Consider the following 26476-nt stretch of genomic DNA (forward strand, 5'->3'; position numbering starts at 1 on the left):
AACTCTTCCTCCTGGGCAGATATACATACAATATGCATATTTATTCCGGAAAAAATGAAACTAGAATTGTAAAAACACATTCTCATGAGGTAGTCATGAAATTGATAGGAGATCTATTATTCAAGGGCCGACAGTTTTTATACAAGTATTCCTTTAGCCTAAGATCTTCTCACTAAAAGAATATATATTTGCAGTACAGTCAAAATGAATAGAAAATTTCTACCACCGCAGTCAAAGCAAAAACAGAAACAGGGCGACATTATATCTCTTGAAAATCAGAGCGGCATGAAATTTTTAAAGTTGACCGACAAAAGACCCCTGTGAATGTTAACCACATTGAGATCTCACAATTGCACCATTATTCGTGGAAAAGATGATAAATTAAAACCAGATACTGTTTTTTCTTACAATAATTCGAAAAAGGGAGTTGATATATCTGATCAAATGTGTTCCTATTATAAATGTTTATGGAAAACGGTAAAATGGTAGTGAAAATTTGTCATGGAGTTAATATGCTGGACCTCTTTAGTAAATGCGTGGTATATCCACAAAAAGTGGAGAACCAAGCGTTACCAAATTAAAAAATTTAGAGAAAAATTATTGATTATCTATTGAAGAGTGTTAAGAATTCGCCTAATGAAGAATTAATAGTAAGTAGACGGAAAAAACATTTTTTAAGTGCACACCAAGGATCCACGAGGAAGATGAGGAAAAGATGTAAAGAGTGTTACAAACGCTTAACAAACGTAAAAGGTACACAGTATGCCACAAACAAAACAAAAAAAGTAATGACCTTTTGTAGTAGTTGTCTGGATAAGCCGGCACTCTGTTTAAAATGTTTTAAAAATTTGCATCGGTAACATAAGTAGTTGTATTTAATGTATTGATTAAATTATAAGTTATGTATTTTGTGTTAAATGTTTGATTATAAGGTAGAAATGTTAATGTATAATGTTAAATCAATAAAATTACATTTTGTACTACGTATTTTTTATATACAAACGTTTTCCATCGGTGATGCATGCTGTTCCATGGAACAATCTAGCATGGGCCACCTGTGGGTCAGGCCGCCCCGTGGAACAGACAAGCATGGGCCACTGGTGGGTCATGCCGCCATCAGCATGTTAATTTATAAAAGTAAATGAATTTTTAAGTGTATGTGAAAATGAACTTAATACGGGTAATGGGGAGTAGTAAAAGTTTTGAAAAGGAAAAAGGTGTGCTAATAGTAAAATGCACATGCACTGTGTCCCCTAAAATTACTTATCCAAACTTTATTTCTGCATTTGCTGTTCATAGACTTTACAGATGCAAGCTTCTTACTCTCATTTACAAAATAGTTTAAATGATGCAAAGATTCATGTCTTGACAGTTATGTAAACAGATTTTAAGTATACAAAAATCTGTTTTATAAAAATTTTGTAATGCAGTTTTTTGTGTGGTCCTTTGGTACTCGTATTTACAAAAATTTTATCCTCATTGGAAAAAATAAAAATAAAACACAGAAAGTTTGACTCACATGATGAAAAAATGCCAAGGTATTTAATTTCAGAATTTGGAATATATGACATTTCCAGCTTGCCTTGAAGAGGCCAATTAACAGATTAATTAGAGTAATACAAAATTGATTCCCTCCAGATGCTACTCAGAGGTATTATTTTGTGATTTACTAGTCTGTAACATTCTTTAATTTATAATTTTGTTACAACTAGTATGCCAAAATAATTTTCACACAACTAATTTACAAATTTTCTAATGCTAAGAATATGTTATTAATGTATTCATGAAAATTTATTACATCAGGATAATTATCTAATAATCATACCAAAACTTTATTAAGTTGAAATAGTTCTTAACTTTATTGCATACAAATGTTGTCATGAGTTGGCTATGTGCCTATTTTGCGCAGCAGTTTGTATAAAAATGCATACCATTTAATCTGTGAACATCAGAAGCTTTTCCTAAACTGATATGTAATTTTTCATTATATGCAAATACAGATATTTTGCTCATTAACTTGTGTATAACCCCTGAATGTGATTAGCAACTTTAAAGTATAATAGCTTGGTTAATTTTTGTTTTACAAGAATCCAATTTTTTTTTTTTTTTTTTTTTTTTTTTTTTTTTTTTTTTTTTTTAAGTGATGAGCATAAAATGTCCCTAAATATAAATATAGGGGTTAAGGAACTTATAAAAAGTTAAGACTTCATAATCATTATAAAATTGATCTTTTAAAATCGAAAAATGCCAAAACATGAATGTTGACATTATTTAAAATATTTTTTAGTCAGAAATACAGGTCAAATTTTTGCAACCAGTGGTTGCAAAAATAAGGCGAAATAAGGAATTATATAGATAGAGTGTAAATATACAAATATACTATATGCATATACATATATATTTGTATATTTGTATATACATAATTATATTATCTCCTAATATAAATATAGTAGAATGTATCTAAATGAAGTAATCCAGAAGTATGAAATTTAATCCTGCATACACACATACACTCACATAGTAAGTCCTAGTTGCTGTGAAAAATACTGTTTTTTCCTCTTCCTTTTTTCTTTAAAATTTCTGAATTTTTTTTTTATATTGATTTTTAATATTTTTAGTAATTGTCATGACAGTTACTTAGTGTAATACATTGAAAAAGAACTGTAATAGTTATATTAAATTCTCTTTTTATGAGAATATTTTGCAACAAAATCTCTTTTGCTTTTAGCATGGCAGAAACTGACAGTGTTGATGCTGAAAGTGGATTTGAGGAAGATAATTCTGAAGTTGGAGCCAATGTTATAAAATTTGTTTCCAGATTTGTTGATAAGGTGTGCACTGACAGTGGTGTGACTGAAAGTCATATCAAAGCTCTTCATCAAATGATTCCTGGTTAGTAAACAATCTCTAGTATGAATATAATTAAGTAACATATTACTATAAAGCTGATCTTCATGCTTTTCTGTGAACTAAATGTTTTGTGTCTTTTTGTTTTATCAAACTGTCCGGGACGGCACTGGCCCACTCAGTCAGAGAGTGCGACCGCACCATCAACGAATGATTGCTGCGTTCTAATCCCGGCTCTCCTGCTAAAGGCAGGAGACGGACATTGCTGGAAATAAAAGAAGACAGAAATTTTGAATCATGAATTAGTTACTAAAAAATGTATTTAATTAACATATAAAGTCAGTAAAATAAAAATAAAAAAATTGCTCGAATTCTCTTGACGCATATATGCAATGAATTTTTACAAAAGTATTACTGAATTTTAAGCTTTTCTGTGAAAAATATTTATACATTTAAAGGCTTATATAGTTAAGTATGTGAAATATTAAAATCCCAAGAATTCTTAACAGAGTACAAATTCCGAGATCTGGACTTGTCAGGACTTCAGCCATCCTGGATTTAGGATTTTTCCACACGTTAGATCATCAGTTTAAATCTAGTAAGATGGCATGTAGAAATTACAAAATTAAAAACATGAAATAATGAAGCATTTATGATTTAAAGGGTATCAAAATTTACACACACACAAAAAAAAAAGACTTAATATTCAAACATTTATTTATTAAACATTTCTTTCAATCTAACTTGTTTAAAAAGTTTTTTTTGGTGCTAATAATTTCTTTTTAATTCTATAGACAGATATAATTTTTTGTTCAGTTACAAAGTTCCATTGTTCAGGTCCTGTAATTGCTGGGTTGAGAATTCCATCTAACCAGTCAGACAAAATTTTTTCGTTCTCAATAACTTTCTTCACTATTGGTATCGGTCCAAAAAAAAAAAGATCCAGTTCTAAATGCAGATTTAATAAAAGAAAGTTTTGTCACTTTCTTCACTATTGGCATCGGTATTTTCTGGGTCTAGAACCATACTACAAATTTTGCCGACCGTTGATTGATGATTGGGCATTGTCATCACAATGTAAAACTTGTGTGAACTATCTTTTTCCCTAAATTCTGCGGCCATGCGAGCTGTGGCGTCGGTTTTGGCTTTATGTGAAAAACAAATCAGTTATTCTTAATTCAAATAGCAGTAGATGTAATCTTTTGGCGTATGAGTATCATTAACAAAATCTATTTTTAGCATATGAAAAGAAATTTTTGTTAAATCTTTCCTCGTCAACATTTCTTATTTATGCGCATTTAACTTAAATCTGTAATCGGCGCCAAGTGTAATGTCATCAAAAAAAGATTACCATACTCTGTGTTATTCAATTACTAATACCAAAAAGAAAAAAAGTGTTTAGGCATCGCTTCATGAGTCTTTACTCAAATTGTCATCTATTGATAAACATGCAGCATTGTAAGGAAAATATAATAAATAATGATTCGCCAGGTTGGCATCAAGGGTATAAAATATTAATTGGTGTAAAGTCAATGTTTTTATGTAGAATGTTTCGTATTAAGATACTAAGCAGATACACAGCTACAAAGTCAAATTATTATCTCACAAATTTATGCTAAAATGATTATTTCTTGAGTAATAAGGTATTAGTGTCCTCCATATGTTTTATTATGAGGGGGAAAATCAAATGTGTATGCATGAAGCATACCAAGAAATAAAAAATCTTAAAACAGAAATGATTGGTGGTGGCTTTGAGGTCTGGATTTTAGATCATTCCGGATGTTGGACGTCCGGATCTCGGACTTTGTACTGTATTCATCATTATTCCTAATAACATTGGCTTAAACACATAGTTAAGGCAATATAAATGAAACTATTACTTTAAACTCACCAAGTTAAAAATTATATTGCAAATATAGTCCCAAAATAATTTGGAATAGAGCAAAAGTTTGATTTACTGTATTAGTGCAATAAAAAAATGGATTATCTCACAAATTAACATAAAAATTGACTGATGAATTATAAAGGCTGATTATCATTGTCACACTTCTCAAAACAAGCAAGTAATAACTGTAATTTTGTTTAGTCTTTGAGGGCTGTTACAATTATTAAATTCCTTTTACATTCATTTCACATTAATAAAATTCTTTCTGTGTTCTTTTCAGCAAAATCAGTACAAGTCTTCTTTGGTGCTAATGTTTTACCTGTTTTATAAATTAATTCAGTTGTTAATCATTGTGTTCCAGTCTTGGGTAGGCCTTTGTTCTATATTCTTTGTGAAATTCTGTCAAAAAACTGTAGTTTGTGTTTATACTTTCCATCATGCTTCTCATTATGTTTAACAGAATGGTTGCTCAATTTTCTAACCAGTTCGAAACCTTTTATTAAATCTGCATTTAGAACTGGATCTTTTTTTTTTTTTTTTTTTTTCCATTATCACTACATTCTGTTGAATGAGAGTTAAGAACACCCTCTAATAACTGATTTTCACTTAGGGCTTTGTCGACTAAAATTCGTGAGTATCTTCATATGATAGATCATTGAGGCCTTCTCCAACAAATATATGTGCCATTGTCGCTTTAATTCATTTAAGGCTAAACCAACTTGATTGATACATACTATAACTGAGAATTTCTTCCACATGCCAATGACTAAGTATTTCTTCATTCAGTTTTCCAAACTGTCATGCAATTTTGTTTTACGCAGTGTGTTTTAAATGTCACAATAGACCTTGGTCTAATGTTTGTAACAAAATGTAATATTATGTGGAAGAAATAAAATTTGTGTTTTGGGGTTTTTCTGAGACAGGAGGGTCAGGTGTTTTATTAAGAACAAGAAGATTACGCAGTGTGTTTTAAATGTCACAATAGACCTTGGTCTAATGTTTGTAACAAAATGTAATATTATGTGGAAGAAATAAAATTTGTGTTTTGGGGTTTTTCTGAGACAGGAGGGTCAGGTGTTTTATTAAGAACAAGAAGAACTTTAAATTCGAGACATTTATATAACATCATATTTATATATGACATTTATATAACATTACAGACATTCATATAACATCAGACTTCTGAGATGAAGCATTTGCTGAGTTTTTCTGCAGAGATAGCAATGGACACCCAGGCTTCTTGTTAGCCAGTGAAAAAGTAGTTCATTAATATGTATAGCTTTCATCAAATGTGGTTTAGGGCTCAGCAGTGGTTTCAGCATACAATCTCTTGAAGTCTTGGAGCAAAATAATAAGGTCACACAATTCTTAGCTATCTCAAAACCACAAGTAGTTTTCTGCAATTTGGCTATACATGTATTCTGTTCGGCATTTATTTTCAGAAGAAACCAATTTCATCTGCATTCCACACTTGAGTATATGTTCCATTTTCAATATTTTTAACAAGTTCCTGGTTGAATATTTTAACAGGTGATTCATTCGCAAATGCAGTTTCCACTTTAATTTTCATATTATGAAGGGCATGCCTTTTAACAAATCCTGCCATCCAATCTGTATTTGCAGAGAATCCATACTTTCTGATTAATTGAAATTGCTTGTCTACTTTTCTTTAATCTGCCTATAAATTCTTAGTGCTGTCTTTTGGTAGCATTTCCATTTACTAGTTCTCTCTCTCTCTCTCTCTCTCTTTTTTTTTTTTTTTTTTACTTTTTTTTACTTTTTTCTGTTGATACAGCCTTTTCTATTTTTTCATTTTTATACTACCTCTCGTACATGATGATGAATAAACACTTACTTTTATTCTGTAGCAGCAGCTCTCAACATTTTGACCATTTAAACAAAAATTGAAAACCTTTAGTACCACCACGATATTTTACAATGATTATCCCTGAATTTCTCAATAAAAATATTTTTTAAAAATATATTTTATCATTTGCACAAGCGTTTGGCTATTTATATTAAATATGCACACATTAAAAAGTACTAGATTAAAAATTGATTACCATTTTAACTATCAAAATTTAAGTTAAAATACTTTAATTCTAAAATTTAGTGTGAAGTTTGGGTCTGTTTAAGAGAGATCAATTTCTCTATGTCACTTAGTTTTAACCAAGAACTAGGACCCACTTTTAATTTTGTTCTGTATTTATTTTTCAAATGTAACATGGAAAAAAATCTTTGTTCACACAAATATGTTGGGCAAAAAAGGCTGTAAAAGTATTAAAATACCTTTAAAGTCTTTTTTGGAAAAATAGGTGGTACGCAAAGAAATGAAGTATATTTAACTATTAAACTAAAAAATTAAATATCCGAACATCCTGTTTCAGTGATCTGAGTTTTGTTGAAGTTCAATAAACCACTCGTAGACTTTAGCAAAATAATCCGATGTCATTTTCACAAATATTCTTTTAGCCATAGACAACAAAATTTGTTATAAATGATGTTTCTAAAAGGAGTAATAGATATGGATGTTATATTTGATATAAAGTAACAATTTCATATAAAAAGATAATAATATTCCATTAATTCTTTCAGAGTTGATTGATTTATTAGCTTGTCTACACATTTATGTCACCACCATTTCAAGACTCATATTGCTCTATTTTCAATTAAAATCATTTTTTTACGTTGATTTGCTGTCTCTAACAGCAGGTATTTTGTCTTCATGTAGATTTGTATTCCTTACTTTTTTACACGATTTGAGAATATCATAGTTTGTTTTTGAAGAACTCGTAATATATTGTGCATTTAAATATTTCTGAAAAAATAATAAAACAAACCTATATTTTTCAAAATGGAAAATGACTAAAATTGATTAAGTGTAAAAGTAGTGATGATTCACAGGTGGTGGATCCAGAACAATATACTAGCACTAAGAATATTGAAAAGAAAAATTTTTTATAGAAAATATAATGCAAGTTATTTATCATTTGGGTTTACTTAGAATGGAGATGAAATGATCCCTCAACCGCGGTGTGTTGTTTGCAGTGAACTATTATCCAATCAAAGTATGAAACCATCGTTTCTTAAAAGATATGTTGAATCTAAGCATACCAATTTAAAGGATAGATATGAATATTTTAAGAAGAAATTATTGGAGTTCAAATATAGGAAACAAGTAATGAAAGGCTTTGTTACTTCAAGTGAAAAAGCTTTCGAAGCTAGTTGCCCAGTAAGCCTAAGAATTGCCAAGACTGGGCAGGCTCACACTATTGGAGAAAAACATTATAATATCAGCAGCTAAAGATATTGTTTTAACATTATTCAATGAAAAAGAGGATAATAAACTTGATAATTTTCTGTTATCAAACGATAAAACAAATTGACAAATTCATGAAATGGCAAATTCCATAGAAGACACTTATTCGAAAAATAAAAGCATACTGAGTTTTTCACCTTGAAATTGGATGAAAGTACTGATATAATGAACTTTGTTCAACTATTAGTTTACGTATGCTTCGAAGACGGTAAACGAATTGTTTCATGGTAGAGCAACTGCAAATGAAATTTTCAAATTTATTGACAGTTTTATGTCTGAGAATGATATTCCTTGACGTATGCAGTGACAGAGCTCTGGCTTTAACAGAAAAACATTCCATTGTTATTTCTCAGATAAAAAAAAGTCGCACCTCAAACTAAATTTACTTACTCTACTCCATTCATTGTGAAGCTTAAGTAGCAAAAACTAGGACTTGGAAGGGATTATCTTTTATTTATTCCTGAGCCAAAACGATCCCTGAAAACCTAAAAATCCTTTTGAGTGAAGCTGTGAAAATTGTTAGCCGAGCTAGCTATTTACGAATATTCACGATTTTATGTCAAGAGATGGGCAGTGAATACAAAATGCCTTTTTTACATTCTGAAGTAAGGTGGTTATCCACAAAGTTTTAAATCGTGTTTTGAACTTCGATCAGAAGTTCAAATTTTCCTCTGTGATTCAAAATTTGAATTGCAAAATAAACTAACACATCGCCATTGTGATATTAAATTTAATTCATTTAACTTTCCAAAAGTATCAGTTAAATATATTTAATGTGCCAACCATAGTTCATTAAACAAACATTTTTGGAATTCAAATTTTGAATCACAGAAGAAAATTTGAATTTCTGATGAAAGTTCAAAAGACAATTTAAAACTTTGTTTGTGGATAATGGACTTTATAATGTAAAAAAAAAGTTTTGTATTCTCTGTCCATCTCTTGACATAAAATCATAAATATTCCTAAATTTATAGCTCGGCTAACAATTTTCACAGCGGATTTTAGGTTTGAAGTTTTTCTATCATGAAGAGATTCAGAAAATAAATACTTTTCGACAATTCATTTATTTTCTATGAAACATATGTAAACTAATAACAAAGGAAAGTTCGAGAACCAGTACTTTCATCTAACTGCAATGCGAAATGCTGTGTTTTATTTTTTGAATAAGTGTCTCTGTTATGGAATTTACTATTTCATTAATTATTTGATTTACTGTATCATTTGATAATGGAATATTATTAAGTTCATTAGCTGCCTTTTTTTGTTGAATATTGTTAACATAATGAAATATGGTTGGCACATTTAACATATTTAACTCATATTTTTGCAAAGTTAAATGAATTAAATTTAAGATTACAAGGAGAAAGTGTTAATTTGTTTACCATTAGAGGTAAAATAAATGCAGTGATAAAAAAAAAAAATTTCAAGCTAATAATCAAAGAATTGGATAATAATATTTTAAGCTTAATACCACTTTTAGAAAATTTTCTAACCGAAAATAGTTTGAAAATAAAAGAAGAATTAGCATCCAACATTAAAAATCATTGTTTCTCATTGATAAATAACTTCAACTTGTATTTCCAAAGGATTGCGAAAATGAAAATTGGTTTGGAAATCCATTTTGTTCAGATGTATCTGAAATTTTATTTTGTAAAGAAAAAGAACAATTGACAAAAATTTGCTGTGATGGAACTCTAACTAAAGATTCCAAAAATACAAGTAATACTTGTAACATACTTGTTAACTTTTGGCTGAATTGAAAAAAAAGAATTTAAAGGCACTTCAAATAAAGTTATTAAACTTTTATCACCTGTTTGTTCAACCTATTTGTGTGAGCAAGGATTTTCTTCTCTGTTGTATTTGAAAAATGAATGCGAAACAGAATTAAAAGTGGATCCTAGTTTATGGTTCAAACTATGTGAAATAAAACCAGACATAAAGAAACTGATGTCTCTTAAACAGACTCAAATTTTGCACTTAATTTTCGAATTAAAGTATAATAACTTAAATTTTGATAATTAAAATGGTAACCGTTTTTTAATCTAATATTTTTCATATGTGTATATTTAATACAAATAGCCAATGGGTTGCAGAAATGGCAATTTTTTTTTTAATATTTCTATTGAGAAACTGAGAAATAATCATTTTAAAATGTAGTAGTGGTACTACTTTTTCACTTTTTATTTAGATGGTACATGTTAATCAAAAGGTTGAGAACTGCCATGTTATGCTATCTTTTCGTACACATGTATACAACTGTGCCACAAATAAAAACTGTTTTTCTTAGAATTTACGCAGGAGAAAACTTCTTAGAAATTGGCTTAGCATAATGAAATGACATATAAAAAAGGTGATCAAATGTTTAAAATCAAAATCATATTAAAAAAGTTTATTTAAAATGAAAATTTATGATTTTGCATGTTGTATTTTTAAATTTATAATGTTAACTTTAAATTGTTAAGACCTGAACTTAAATGAACTTTAATTATGACTAATGCCATCTGACTATAATTATGGCTTTAATTATAAATTAGGTGTTGTTGCAATGCAGATGGAAACTTTAGAAGCAGTTCACAAAGAGAGTAAACGTCTTCCACCTATCACAAAGGTAAATATTTATTATTCATTATTTTTATAATTTTAGATATTTGCCCACCTTCTGTATTTGAAGGCGGCTTGTTTGTTTGTTTGTAAACATTTTACGTTGGAATTAAAAACATACATGTGTTTGTAAGCGACTTTCATTTAATACAAATATTTGTTTTTATGAGTTTTTATTTGGGCAGGGGAAAGGAATTAAGATTTTATTAAAATAGCCATTTTCATAAAAGCATACACCCAGCTGTTATGCATATATTAGCATTATATTTAATTAAAAAAGTGCATCATTTATTTTTTAAAAATAGACATGAAAATTTTTTTCAATATAAATCTGAGTGCATTTTGTTTCTTGATTTTTAGTATCATTATGCATGTTTTACTCTTTTTATGATCAGTTTTATCAGAATGTAAGTAAACATATAAAGATATGAAGTTATAAAAAGGGAATTTGATAAACATAGCTGTTCATGAGAATTCATAAAGTCCATATTATGATGTTGGGTAATAAATTTTTTATGTAAAAAAAAATTCCAGCCCTTCTATTTTTTTAATTAGCTTAAGAAGAGTAGTGTATTTTAAATAGAGGTAGTTGTGAATTCTGTTAATAGTTAAAAACAGCAAATCAAGTATTACTTTGTACAACTTAATATCCTGAAAAATTAGTTTACATAATACATACTTTACCTAAAATATAAACAAAAGAGAAAGTAAGACACAATAACACGCCAAATAAATACTAATTCAGAAATCAAACAACAAAAATCAGCGTTATATTTACAAAGTTTTCACAGGACTAGTTTCGATGGTTTTACCGAACCACCATCTAAAGCTGCAAAACCGCAAATGGATTTTGCGGTTTTGCAGCTTTAGATGGTGGTTCGGTAAAACCATCGAAACTAGTCCTGTGAAAACTTCGTAAATATAACGCTGATTTTTGTTGTTTGATTTCTGAATTAAAAGAGAAAGTGTTTATTCGGGAAAAAGCAGTTCTTGACTTGTGTTTTGTTTTGGTGCTTGTTTCTTTTCTTTCCTTTTGCTGTCTGATTTATATTCTCTCTTCTATAGCCAAAAATTCTTTCACCAAGTCTACTGCAAGGAGAAGAATTACTTATGGAAGGACTACGTGTATATCTTATCCCCGATGGAAGAGAGGAAGGAACAGGAGGTTTACTTGGAGGGCCTAGTCTTTTACCTGCTGAAGGGGCTGTATTTCTTTCTAATTACAGAATTCTGTTTAAAGGAACACCATGTGACCCATTTGGTAAGCAATATAGTTTTTACCTGCAAGTTTAGATATACTTTTAATATAAATATTTAGAAGATAATTGTGGTTTTAAAATATGGTCTAAAATTATGTAAAACTAAAGATAGGTACAGTCAAATACCGAAAATCCGCCAACCTGAAATCCGCCAACTCCTGAAATCTGCGTAGCCTCTCAACATATAAACATTCAGTGTATAGGTTCCAGAAACCGCAACATTGAGTACGAAATATCGAAGAAAAAATACTTGCTGAATAATGACGTCATAATTATCAAATAATAATAAGTCATAACGGAAATACCAAATTAATGGACATCATGATAAAAGTTTTTTCCCCTCTAATCTGCATCGAGGTAAGAAAGCAGACGATTCACTCAACTCTTTTTTCAAGTTCACGATTCATGTTGTATTTTCTGAGCTTTGTTATTTCACGAGATTATTTGGTGCTGCCTTCTTTTTTTATTCAGATATTTTGGGGATAAATTAAGAATATTTTTAATTTCAGCCCTTTTTAATACAGTTATGGATAAGAAACGCACTTGTGGTTTTACTGCTTGCAACGTTGAAAAACGTAAACACATTGCATTGACAGTAATGCAAAAAGTGCAAATTCTGCAAAAGATGGAGACAGGTGCATCTTATAGCACAATCATATGGAATTGTGATAAGATTGTGTGTAATATACAGAAAAATAGAGAAAAGCTGTTGAAATTTTGCAGCAACAGTGATTCTAACAGTGGAAGAATCCGAAACCGGAAATATTTGCATGAGTCGAAATAGGCAAACCTCGATGCTGTGTATATATAATACAATGAATAATAAAATCAATTTCTATATGTAATAATAATTTAATGCATGTAATAACTTATTGCAATAATGTATATAATAATTTAATTAAATGTATCTAATACACCTTATTTATTTTGCACTTTTAGTCTGAATATTATGATTTATCTTTTCTGTCCTGATATCTGCAAAATCCAAAAATCCGCACAACCTCTGGTCCCAAGCTTTGCAGATTTCTGGACTTCTACTGTATTAATAAAATAATTCAATAAACTAGAAACCTCAATTCTCTTTTTTGTTGAATTTCTACACAAGAAATAAGGTTCTTTATACAGATAAATATGATTGTCTGCAAGATCTTTTGTGCTAAAGTCTTTTGAGCTAATTACTACCCTTTTAATAATAATGAATTTCTTAAAAAGCTTCATGATTTCCCCCCCCCCACTCTAGTGTGCTGTCAGTTTGACTGCTTTGTCTCAATAAACTAGAAAGTTTTGAAATTGTTACTGAAGTATCAAACTAAAATAGTAAGTTTTGCATCTGTAATGACTTAAACATTTTTTGGTGCTTTCCGATTATCTGTATCCCAGCTGAAGTATTTATGAGGTAATCATTTGAAGTATTCATGGAGCAGCACACAGTATATTGCCGGTATAGTTATGTGGCAATCCAGGTGTACCTGTAGCATACATCTGTTTTTGTCAGTGCACAGTGCTAAAGTTGTGCATGATGCTAAGTTTGTACAGTTCACTGATGTTATTTTTACTGAACATGTGTACATGATCCATGTGTACATGGGAGAACAAAAGTACAAAAGAATTACTGAAGGATTTCTCAAAATAGGTAAGCATTTTATTACTAGTTTTTCTTGATTTTTTAATTTCATTGCTTAATTGCTTTTTTATGGATTTCTTAGTGTGCTGCCATTTTGAAAATTACCTTTGCTGTTGGCACATTAGCTTGATGAAAATTTTTCATTTCACTAAGGAGTACCCTGGTGTAGAAATAACTTCATTTCTCTAGAAAATTATGAACAAGTTTGCAAATGCTTTCCAAAGTCACCAAGTTCTCATTTTTCGGTAGTGGTGTGGATAATCGAAAAGTACCAAATTTTTTTTCCTCCTTAAAATGTGACATTTGCAACACATAAGGTTTTCTTTTTTTCCCTTATGTTACAGCTTGTGAACAAGTTATTGTTAGAAGCTTTCCTGTAGCTACATTGACAAAAGAAAAGAGAGTTAATGTTCAGTATCTTACTCAAGTTGATCAGTTTTTACAGGAAGGACTTCAGTTACGTTCAAATACTTTTCAGGTAATTACTTTTCTTCTGGTTACCTTTCTTTGAAAATATACTTCTTACTCAAAATCTAAAAAAATTTAAGTATAAATATGTTGTATAATATGTACAGTAAATTAGATCATTTTTCTTATCCTTAGCTTATTAAAATTGCATTTGATGAAGAAGTGACATCTGAAAGTATAGAAACCTTCCGAAAATTGATCAACAGGGTTCGCAGTCCACCTAGTGTGTTTCATGTTTTTGCATTTAGTGGTCATCTAGCAGTTCCTCAAACCCCTCTTCATAAACACAAAGAGAAAAATGCAACTCTGAAGTAAGATTTTTAAAAAAATTTATTTTGTGTATTTTTATATTTATTCATTTTTGTATCTTTATTAAAACCTGTATAGATTATTTTAAATCCAGATTAAGGTGTTAAGAAATTTAGTGCAAGATGATTACAATACCTGCCTGTTATTAAAATCTTTTCCATTTCCAAATATCTTTGATTTTAATAAATGGTTATTTCAATATTGCAATTAGTAAGTTAGTAATTAACAACTAATCTAATAGTAATACCTAAATTATTAATTAAAATTAATGATAAAATAAAATTATTTGCAAGATTTGGAAATTTAATTTTTATTTATTAAAAAAAATTAATAATTATGTACCTGATGAAATTTTAAACTTTTACTAAGAACTGCTGTATCCATATTTGTTTCATATTGTTGGTCAGCAGTTTTTCAATCGTATTTTCAAGTTCATAAAATTGTTGGCAGCCTTTATGATCTCTACCTTTCAATTCAAGAGTTCTTAGAGTTTGCAGTGCTTTTCTCAGATCAAGGTTGACATGTAGTCACTTTCTTCCAGTATCACCTTCTGTATCACTTTAACTGTCAGTTTCAGTTTCTGCATTTGTTTTAACATTTTCTATAATATTGTAGTCATTGTTTTCATATGCTGTCTCCGCAATATCATCAATTGCAACGTATTCAAAAAACAAATCTTCACAATTTCCCTCTTTGATATCCGAAATATTAGAAATAGACTGCAATTTCTCTATGGCTTCTTCTAAATAAAACGTAATTTTTTAAAGCAATTTCTAACAGTATTCTGGAAGACTGCTTCCCATTCGTTGACTGTAATTTGTATACCCTCTAGTAATCGTATCAACTTAGTTATTTCCTCTGAAGTACTTGCATTTTCACAAGATTCAGTTTTCTTTCTTTATTTTATTTATTTATTTATTTATTTTTTGAACGACACCTTTCTGTGATGACATTTAAAAACTTTTCTAGCACCTTTGTCTAAAGGCTGAGTAATAGAATTTGTATTTGTTGGAAAAAACACAAATTTAATGTTTTTCAAAATGACAGCAGAGAACTGTGCATCACAGTTATTTAACAGTAAAGCTGTTTTTTCGTTTTTCACTTCTCTGTCACATTTCAATAAAAAATCTGTAAGAAACAGCTTGTTATCCACAAATTCATGTTATTATAGTAAGTTAAAGGTAAATTCTTAACTCGTTTTAAACATCGAGGTTTTCTACCTGTTTCAATATCCAATGGTGTTTTATTGAATTGTTGCATCCATATTGTACATTAATAACACAATAACTCATTCTTTTACTTTCTGAAAACCAACTGTTTTTCACTGTGTTATAAATATCATGTGGCTTGTATTTTACAAGCTGAAGAAAATGTTTTTTATCCAGTTCTCAGCCCTTCCTTTGCTTCTCACCATGTAGTTTCTGATAAACAATGTTATTTCTCTCTTTCCATTTTGTGAGCCATCCGCCAGTTGGTGCAAAATTTTTTTCTAGCCTTTTAGCAAATTCTACAGCTTTTGTATTCAGAAGAGCTCTAAAAATTGGAATATATTGTAGTCTTGTAGTTTGAAACCATTCTAGAAAGGGGGTTAATGTCTCTTAATTTTTAATCCCTTTTTGCACTTCCTTGATGCATTTGCATTTTTTACTAATTCTTTACCAGTTTTATTTCTTTGTTTACATACGAGGGCTATCCAGAAAGTAGATTACGTTTTGGAATAAAAAAATAAACAAAGTATAGGGAACAAATTTTATTATATACAGATGAAAGCCACACTCAAATACTACTTTTCTACATAGTCACCATACAAATTAAGGCATTTATCGTAGCGATGTACGAGCTTGGAAATTCCTTCGTCGAAAAATTCGGCCGCCTGCACCTTCAACCACTTCGTTACCTCTTCTTGCAGCTGTGCGTCGTCATCAAAACGCTGCATAGCCAGCCACTTCTTCATTGCTGGGAATAGGTGGAAGTCGCTCGGTGCCAGGTCGGGACTGTACGGCGGATGAGGAAACAACTCCCACTTAAAAGATTCAAGAACTTTACGAGTGACATTTGCCGTGTGGGGCCGGGCGTTGTCGTGAATCAACAAGATCTTAGAGCTCAACATTCCTCTGCGCTTGTTTTGAATTGCTCTTCTGAGTTTTTGGAGAGTTTGGCAATACCTTTGAGAGTTTATTGTAGTGCCTCTTTCCAGGAAGTCCACCAAAATTACACCTTTTCTGTCCCAAAAAACAGTCGCCATCATCTTCCTTGCCGACATTGTTTGCATGCATTTCTTGGGTTTTTGGGGAGAACTTATGTGCCCCCACTGCATTGATTGCAATTTCGTTTCACAGTTCACATGTTTCACCCATGTTTCGTCACCAGTAACGATGCGATCGAGTAAAGAGTCACCATCCTTATGGTAAGCGTCCAAAAAGTTCAACGCTGCAGCCATTCGCTGATTTTTGTGGTCCTCTGTCAAGATTTTTGGAATCCATCTTGCACAAAACTTGTGGTAACCAAGCTTTTCGCTGATGATTTCGTGCAACAAACTTCGCGAAATTTGTGGAAAACTCAAAGAAAGTTCCATTATTGTGAAATTTCGATTTTCACGGACTTTAGCATCGACTTTTTCGAGAAGTTCGGCGGTCACTATGCTGGGTCTCCCACTTCGATCTTCGTCGTGAACATTGGTTCGGCCATTTTGAAATCTTATGACCCACTGACGCACTCCACCTTCAGTGATAATGTTGTCCCCATACACTTCACGAAGCTGCCGATAGATTTCTATCGGTTTACAGTTTTTTGCAGTCAGAAACCTCATTACTGAGCGCACCTCGCAGCTCGCGGGATTTTCAATTAACGCAGACATTTCAAACCGTCACAGTATCTGAACGGAGCACAGCGAACCTCTCACTAGCACGGCTAGATGCAGACTGAGCTGCGCAACGCTCTGACCCCAAGATGGCCGCGCTAGCCCCGCCCCTAGCGGACACAGACGAAAACGTAATCTACTTCCTGGATGGCCCTCGTAAATTGCATAGTGCTGTTTGGAAAATTCCCATTTTAAATGCTGCTTCTCTTTGGCTGCATTTGCCAAACGTATCATAATCTTTCAGCTTGCTTAAATAATTTCATTTAGGTATTTTCAACATGTTGCAAGTCACGAACTCATTAAATAAAAACATGTTTCTTCCAGTGATTTGTTCAAATCCAAAATTCTCGTTTATGGCCAACATGAACATTGCACTTTGTATGTCAAGTCAATCTGTCAGTTAATGGTTATTATAGGCATAATCAATGCTTTCTTTTCTTTTTTCTTCAGCTTGCAATGACCACTACCTTTTTCTAATCAAAGATTGGTAATGCATGGAAGCATTTCATGATGTTTTCCGAGGACAACCTTCAAACTTAATGTGTGCATGCACTTCTGTACTCTTATCAGCTGGTAACCTGTGCTCACCTAAGCACCACCGTATCTTTAATCCTGAAAAACATCACTCATCTTCAAACAAAGAACTTGTTTTCAGTACCTTTACAAGTCTACTTCTTTTAATCATAAGATTTTTGCTCTCAGCTTTAGTCCAGATAAAGAGATTTACAAACAGTATTTGACAGAAATTAGGAAAAGGTATCCAACATCCCCCAAAGAGTCTTGGTTCTAACTATACTGGCTGGAATTTCTACTAAGGCTGTTTTATTTAAGTACTGCATGACTGAAAGATAAATGAATGAACTACAGCTTTTATCATCCACAAAAAGTTTATTCTGGATCTGAAGAATCAGTCTTTTGCTAGTTTGAGATTTATTGAGTTTATAGGCAGAGATTAATTTGATAAATGGCGTTTTTTCTATTGACTAGTATTGTTTAGGTTTCTGTAAATTCGGATATAATAAGCAGCTGAGTATTAACCAGCAAGTTTAATAAGTGGCAGGTGCTGAATTTATTATACTGTCTTATTCATATACTAAAAATATTTATAAAAAATTTATTCATTAAATCTGAAAATTCAATTATTTCACTTTTTATTAATATGTCATTTATTGCTTTTACATTATCTTTATTTTATTTGGGCATCTCCCCCAAAATAATAATGCATAGATTAATATTTAGATAGGAATAAAACTACATTTTCTGTTTGAGCTCACTAACACCAAGTAAATAAAATTATTAAATACCAATGGTTTTATCCCAAATTACTTTGTAATGTGGTAACAAAACAGGCACATTTGTTTGTGTAATGTGGTAACAAAGCAGGCTTAATAGCACGTTTGTTTGGGTTTTTGTACATGTAACATAAATTTGTTTTCTGTAAAATGTATGCTATGAGAGAATCTTTTTGCAAGACAAGTGACTTTTTAATCATTTAACACAGAACAACTCTTACCTCTCGCACAAAGTTAACCGTTTGACTGCTACGTGGCGCAAAAGCGCTGTGTTCATTTGTCTCGAAAACCGTGATGCAGTTAGTTATTTTAGAATGCACTTGTGTTACAAAGTACGTGTGAGGTATGTACGTTCACACCCACGAAGCAACAAAGACACACTGAAAATCGCAGCGCAAGAGCTGTGCGTAACGGTTTTCGAGACAAATGACCGCAGAGCTTTTGTGCTGCATAGCAGTCAAACAGTTAATATTTAGGAGGGGGTAAAGGAGAAAAAGAAGAAATTTAAAATAGTTTATTGAAATTGTTGCGATTTAAAATTTTAATGAAATATGCTATATATTTTTTATTTATTTATTTATGTTAGAGTGATTGCCAAAAAAACACTTTTGAAAACTGCAATGAAAGCTGGTTTCAAGCCAAAGCCTTCATCACGAAAACAGAAATATGTAATCCAAGGTCCCCATGATTCAAGAACATTACCTAGTCCTGGAAGAACTCCATCTGTTGGATTTGATAATGAATCTGACCGACCATCATCACTTTACGAGGATGATTTATCCAGTAATTCAAATCTTGCTTTACGTATATTTATAACATGAAATATTTTTGATAATAAGTAGTATGTCTTCTTTTTGTAACTTAGCTAAAAATGAATTACTATATCATAAATTAAAATATGTAACATTTTTCTAGTTATTCAACAGTTTAAATTCTTACTTTTTAAAAAAAGGAAGAGTTAGGGCATACAGATTTGATATTGACATTTATTGTACATTATCATTAAAAATTAATCAATTACGTAGGCTGTCTGAAAAGTTTCCGACCTAACAAAGAAAAAATACTTTTTCTCCAAAAGTAGCTTTATTTTTCAACAAAATCTCCTTGTAAGTCCATACATATCTTCCAGCGATGCTCCCATTCTCTTTTAACCCACCCAAATAATATGTGGAATCTTTCTTTATGATTTCTCTTCATTTGATGGAAATCTTTGTTCCCCAAGTGCTTCTTTTAGCTTAGGGAACAAAACAAAAGTCACTTGGTGCCAGGTCTGGCAAATAGGGCAGGTCCTCAAGCAGTTCAAACCTTAAATCTTGGATTTTCTCCATTGCAACCACTGAGGTGTGAGATGGAGCCTTGTCTTGATGAAACAAAATTTTTTCCTTTGCAGATGTGGCCGTTTGTCCGCAATTTCTGCCTTCAGCCTGTCAAGTAACGTTGCGTAGTAATGCTGCAGTAATGGGTTTTTTTGTTTCAAGATAATCTATTAAGAAAATCTCATGGCTGTCCCAGAAAACTGTTGCTATCACTTTCTCAGAAGAAGGAACAGTTTATGCCTTTTTGGAACAGATTCTCGCTTTTGTTTTAATTGTGTTTTTATTCCTGGGCTGGATGATGAATCCATGTTTCATCTACAAAGACTAAGAGTCGAAGAAACTCTGATTTGTTGTGCCGACAGATCGGTGGAAACCGTTCATTCGGACATGTTTTTGTTCCAAATAGAACAAACGCAGCACCCAATGTGCAGCCATCTAATCTTGCGCATATCTAAATCTTGGTTCAGTATATAACAAAAGTTCTTTGGACATGCTCATAACCTCTGCTATCCTTCTAACCTTGATTTGGCAGTTGTCCACCACCATTCAGTGGGTTTTAGCTTTTTTTTTTTTTTTTTTTTTTTTTTTTTTGTTTTTGTCAGTGGTTGCATTTTTGGCCGTCCTAAATGCTCATAGTCATTAAGCTGGTACAGTCATGTTTAAATTCAGCTGCCCAAAATTTCACAGTAGTAATTGATACACTGTATCCAACCCCTCTTTTATCTGAATAGGCATATTACATTTCGAAAACAAATATCTAATAACAGCACGATACTCGAATTTTTCCATTTTTGCAAAATCAGTCACATCAACTCAAAAACGTAATTTTAAACAAAACATTTGCTTCTAAAATAGATGAGATTTTTATCGGCAGTTATCAAGTGATACCCAAACAAGTTCCCTCCACTTCGGTTGATTTGAGTTGCCATCTGCATATTGAGGTTGGAAAATTTTCAGACAGCCCTCGTAAAAATGTCGTGGTGTCATAATCATTTTTAACATCAAATTAAAATTACTTTTAACATTAATTAAAACATTCATATTAAACATTTCTGGACAATTACTGGTGCTTTTTGTCAGTGATCTGTTTTATTTAAAACAATAAAACTGTAGTTTTTGATGTTTGTATTGATGTTTGATGAATGTTTCCTATTTTTATTTAATTTGAGTGTGTTTATTTCTCTCTTCCTTTAAACCTTTAACCATGAGGGTATACTTATTTTTAATAGATAATAAAAGGCACAGTTATCTTATGTTTGCTAGAAGTTTTGTTAATTTATTTTTAAAAATTAAAAATGTTCAACTATCTGTTTTAAAAATTGATTTAAATCTTAGAAGTAGTTAATAGACTATACCTCTAAAATTAATTCATTATTTTTGCATTTCTTATCAGTGGATTCACACTTTAGGAACACTCTATGATTGTCATTTTTTCTGATTATTCCTAATCTTATTTTAGTGTATGAAGTGAATTTTACTGTGACTTGTTGAAATTTGATTTTTAAGCGTGGAATGTTAACATTTAAAATAAATTTCCAAAATAATAATTTTGTATAAAACCATCTGTCTATCAAAATGCTTATCTGTTCATTTAAAATTGTTGGTTTGCTGCACTGTTATTGAAGTGATGTAGTATCCAAAATCAAATGGGCAGTGTTTATAAATGTTCCATAATTTAAATATTTAGTAAGTGTGGTGAAAGAATGTAAAACATGTGTTTAGTATTTCCTTCTTTATGTAAAAGTTATCAGTTTTTTTAAATTCTTTTAGTTTTGAAAATGCATCGGCTAGATTTTTTATGATAATATTTGCCATTTGACCCTCCAAGCAGCCAAGCTATGCCTATGCATTGGTAGATCCAGAAGTTTCTGTTATGATATTATTCTTCTAAAAGAAATAGCATTTTAAAAATTTATTTTTCAATATGATCACCTTGTACCTCAATACATTTGCTCATCATTCAGTAAAGAACTCTATGATCTTTGTAAAACTAATCTGAAGATTTGTCCTGAAAATATTCCATAACTGCTGTTTTCATACTGCCAATATTAAGTTTCTTTCCACAAAGAGCCCACCAGCGACCGAGCGTTAAAGTTGCTGAGCACTGGTAGTTCAGTCCGAGGTTCGAATTCCGTGAACGGGCTGGCTGCGTGGGAGTTTTCGTGGTTTTCCCCATGTGTAACGTGTATACGAGCCAGTTTCTCTTAGAAAGTCCTCCACGAAGGCATCTTTTCCCGTAGGCAGATAGCCCTCGAGGCTTTGCCATAATCACACACACACTTTCCACAAAGATCAAATTTTAGTTTGGAGATTGGAAATAATAACTTAGAGCTAAATCTGTTTTGTAAAGGGGATGGTTAAGATCTAAACCGGCGCTGCTGAATTATTTTGAACTGCTGTAAGAAGCTCGTGTCCCCATTTGGCAGAGATTTTGCTTATATAGTATACACAAGACATTTGTTTTAGATGTATCCAATAGTGCTCTTATCTTCTTACCATTCCGCTTAATCATCTATCATTATAAATTGTTCGATAGCTGTGCTTCCTGTGATCAACATTTATGAGAAACACCCTCTATAAATCCTCAGTCCATGTGAAATTGTTTTACCCATTCTGTCACTACAGAATAGGAAGATGATAGAAAAATAAAATCCAATAGAAAAATGAATTACCATACCTATGATCCAAACATTGCTTTATTTCTTTGGGATCAAAATTTTCTTTAATCAAAAATTTAATAATAGAGTAATACTCAGTTTTAAGATACTTTAGAGCAACTAGCACATCATTCAGTAAATGGTCAAAAAGGAATGCATACAATTTCTGTAACCAAGTTTCAGATTTATTCATTTAGTATTACTACTATGTGTCTACAGGAGAATTTTTTTGCCAAAACATTTTTTATATGTGAAGCCAAAAATTTTTATACCTACCTACATATGCAGAAGTGCAGAAAAGAACTGGTACGCTTTCATGGAGGCATAGAACTGAAGAAATGCAGATTCCTTGATTATGTAGGAGTATTTTTTAAGCACTGAACTTCCTACATAGTCCTTAACTGTGTTATATTCAGAGCTCTAGCGTTTTTGTGTTTCTTAGTATTTCTGTGTATCCAATAATACTGAGATGTGTATTTGATAATGCTGAGATCTGGTAACTTAATGATATTGATTCTAAGCTCAAGTTGAGTGTTCCTTTAATCATAATTTAGTATTTCAAGACTTCTGTTGCCACATATTTTCCTGTTAGAAGTGGCTAAATCCAATAGAAAAATGTAAGGGATTAATGAATGTTATTCATTAAAAAGAATCTGAGCATAGCATTCCCTTGCCAGATATGTTTCTGGATATATTAAGATCTCACTTAACTAGAAAATCCTAAGCTATTACAGAGCCACAACTCCTGCCATCTGCTTAAAACAGTGGGAAATGTGACTAGACAAGTCAAGTTGCTGCATATTTTAAGAAATTTTGTTTGAAATTTATTGGTTGATTTTTTATGTTTTTCTAATTAAAAATCAATATGTAAGGGAATAAAACCTAGCTAGCTTTTCCCTGACATCTTGTATTTATAGCAAGATGTGGTATTTATAACATATTTCCCCAAATATTCTGCACTCTAACAAATTCCCATGTTGATAATTCGTATAGTGTCCAAAGGGCTAATCTCAGATGACCTGCATAGCTCTTTGTCAGTCTGGTTGTCAGCTTCTAAATAATAATGATATAATGAAGAAAGAATTCTACAATTCTCATGTGGATATTTGTTGACATTCTGGCATTGAATTTGAGTATTATTTAGAGCAGTGATGTATCCCTTTTGTGCAGTGATTCTTTTTCTTGGACTGAAACATGTTCATCCAGTCTTTTAAATGTGATACTATTTTAAGCTTGCAAAATTCTTGCAGTGATCATATTTGAAAATTTAAACTTCATCTGTATTTCCAAGCTGTAGCTGTAAGACTGTGTTAACTTACTTAATTGTAAAAATTCTACAGCTCTCGTACAGATATATGTCACTCTACATGTGTTCTGATATATGCGACTCGTGCCTTGCAAAGATGTCATTGCTATGTATTCTGCATAAAATGTTTTGTGCCAGTCTTTTTTTTTTTTTTTTTTTTTCCTTTCCTTTCATTTTTTTAAAATATCTTTAAGTGAGTACTCATATGGATTTTTTTGAGATAAGTCGGAACCATTAAAACATTCTGCTGGAAATAAGTGCAAAGTGGGAAGAGCATAGAATCAAAGCTTGGGTTATTAGATTTTGGTATTATTTTGTCTACCTGAACTCAGTTCCAGTTTTAAACAAGTATCTCATACCTCTCTTCCACATTCAACAACCTTCCAAGGAAATTAAAATCATGAAAATACCTCTTTCCTATTATTTTATTTGACAAAATCTTTGGCTGCTTGAAGAGTTAACCTTTTAAAAGTATTTCATTGTGAGATAGACTTAGTTATTATGTTACTACAAATATTAATTTTTCAAAAGCATGAGATGAATACTAGGTAATTCTTAAGAACATGTATAAAAATGCGTGAAGATATATGTATGTAAAATATATATCTGCAAAAGAAGATCATAAAATTAGAAGCGAGAAATAGAAATCAGGTGCTCGTGAAGATATGTGAACTCTCTGAATAATTTTCAACCTCCTCTAAAAATGTCTTTTTTTTTTTTTTTTTTTTTAATATTAGAACTTCAGATTTCTAATTTAATTTGTGACATTATTAATAGTCAGAACCTTTAAAAAAGTCCAATCTTGTTATCAATCTCTTCAACATCTCATTTGCTAGCATTCTTTACTTTCCTCTTTGAAACTACTCCTAAGTTATATCTGTCTTTTTTATATTAATGTGAAGAATTTATTTTTGTTGCTTGATATGTACTGTTTTTAAATTTTCTAATATTAAGCATTTTTTATATTACATTTTATTCTTTCATATAAGTACAATTATTCTCTCAAATTTCTGTTTTGCTTTTTCTGTGGCTTTTCATGTTTGTCAGTAAATAATAGTCTGCATGTATTTCTTTTTAATTGTGATCTACTTCTCACTTCCACTTTATTTTCTGGTATGTCTGTTTAATACTAATTGTTAAGGCTATTTAAATTGTAAACTTGTTTTATATTTCTTCTTCTTCTTCTTCTTTTTTTTTTTTTTTCTGAACTTTCATTTCACTTTACAAATACATACACAAATTTTCTATGTCTAATATCAAGTATGAAGTTACTATTTGCTTTCTGCTGATACATTTAAAATTAATTTGATTTGATGTATGAGGACTGTCTGAAAAGTTTCCAACCTCAATATGTAGATAGCAACTGAAATAAACCAAAGTGTGTGTGAGGGGACTTGTTTGGGCATCACTTGATAACCACAAATAAAAATTTCAGCTATTTTGAATGTAAAGGTTTTTTTTTTTTTTTTTTTTTTTTTTTTTTTTTTTGGACAATTACTGAGTTGATGTGGCCGTTTTTCCAAAAATGTAAAAAAGCATGTATCGTGCTGTCATTAGATACCGGTTTTTGAAATGTAATATGCCCACTCAGATTAAAGAAGACTTAGACATAGTGTACGGAGACTCTGCACTATCTTGTGAAATTTTGGGCAGCTGAATTTAAACGTGAGCATACTAGCCTGGGTGATGATGAACGCTCAGGACAGCCAAAAACTGCAACCATTGACAAAAACTTCGCTAAAATCCAGTAAATGGTGCTGGACAACTGTGGAATCAAGTTTAGAAAGATAGCAGAGGCTGTGAGCATGTCCAAAGAACGTGTTTACCATATATTGAACCAAGATTTAGATATGCGCAAGCTGGCTGCACATTGGGTACCACATTTGCTCATTTTGGGCCAAAAATGTGTCCAAATGAACATTTGCACCTTTCTATTGGTGCAATAAATTGGAGTTTCTTCGACTCTTTATTTATCACTGGAGATGAAACCTGGATGTATCATTACAACCCAGGGGAAAAAAAAAAAAGTCAAAACAGTGTAAAAGGAGAATCGGCCCCAAAACAGGCAAAAACTGCTCATTCTGCTGGGAAAATGATGGCAACGGTTTTACCTTGAAAAGGGAAAACCATTACCAGAGTATACTATGCAATGTTACTTGACAAGCTGAAGGCAGAACTTGTGGAAAAACAGACACATTTGCAAAAGGGGAAAAAAAAATGTTTCACCAAGACAGTGCTCCATCTCTCACCCCAGCGGTTGTTGGGATGGCGAAAATCCATGAATTATGGTTTGAAATGCTTGTCCACCTGCTCTATTCACCAGACTTGGCAACATGTGACTTTTTCCCTAAAAGAAAGCTAAAAGAAGCGCTTAAGATATAGGTCAAACATATGAGAAGACTTTGCAAAGAAAGATTCCACATATTATTTGGGTCGGTTAAAAGGATGGTAGTATCGCTGGAAGAAATGTATAGGTTTACAAGGAGACTATGTCAAAAAAATAAAGGTAATTTTGGAGGAAAAATATCTTTTTTCCAGGGTTCTTAGCATTCCTTATAAGTGTTTTTAAGTCCTTATATTTGAAAATAAAATATAAAGGCCCTTATAGGTGCTTATTTTTTGCTTTAAATGCTTTTTTTTTTTTTAACGAACACGCTATTTTTCCCCGTACCAAAGCCGAAACTAAATAAACAACTTTTCTTATGGAATATCAGATGGTGAATCATACTCCCG

At 31.3% G+C, this 26476-nt stretch overlaps 1 protein-coding gene across 3 annotated transcripts in view; it reads left to right on the forward strand.

The window, feature by feature from the left end:
• Window positions 1–26476, forward strand: part of Sbf (SET domain binding factor) — a 320087-nt gene that overhangs the window by 186482 nt on the left and 107129 nt on the right. For all 3 annotated transcript variants that reach the window (XM_085822442.1, XM_085822443.1, XM_085822441.1), the window contains exons 20-25: window positions 2729–2892; window positions 10586–10659; window positions 11718–11913; window positions 13880–14013; window positions 14139–14314; window positions 19051–19247. In XM_085822442.1, coding sequence (XP_085678568.1) covers window positions 2729–2892; window positions 10586–10659; window positions 11718–11913; window positions 13880–14013; window positions 14139–14314; window positions 19051–19247 — 941 coding nt within the window. The remainder of the gene's footprint in view (window positions 1–2728; window positions 2893–10585; window positions 10660–11717; window positions 11914–13879; window positions 14014–14138; window positions 14315–19050; window positions 19248–26476) is intronic.

Source organism: Stegodyphus dumicola, chromosome 8 (genome assembly GCF_044657685.1).
Source record: "Stegodyphus dumicola isolate Sdum_Otavi_A_Nest chromosome 8, ASM4465768v1".
Taxonomy (NCBI): domain Eukaryota; kingdom Metazoa; phylum Arthropoda; class Arachnida; order Araneae; family Eresidae; genus Stegodyphus; species Stegodyphus dumicola.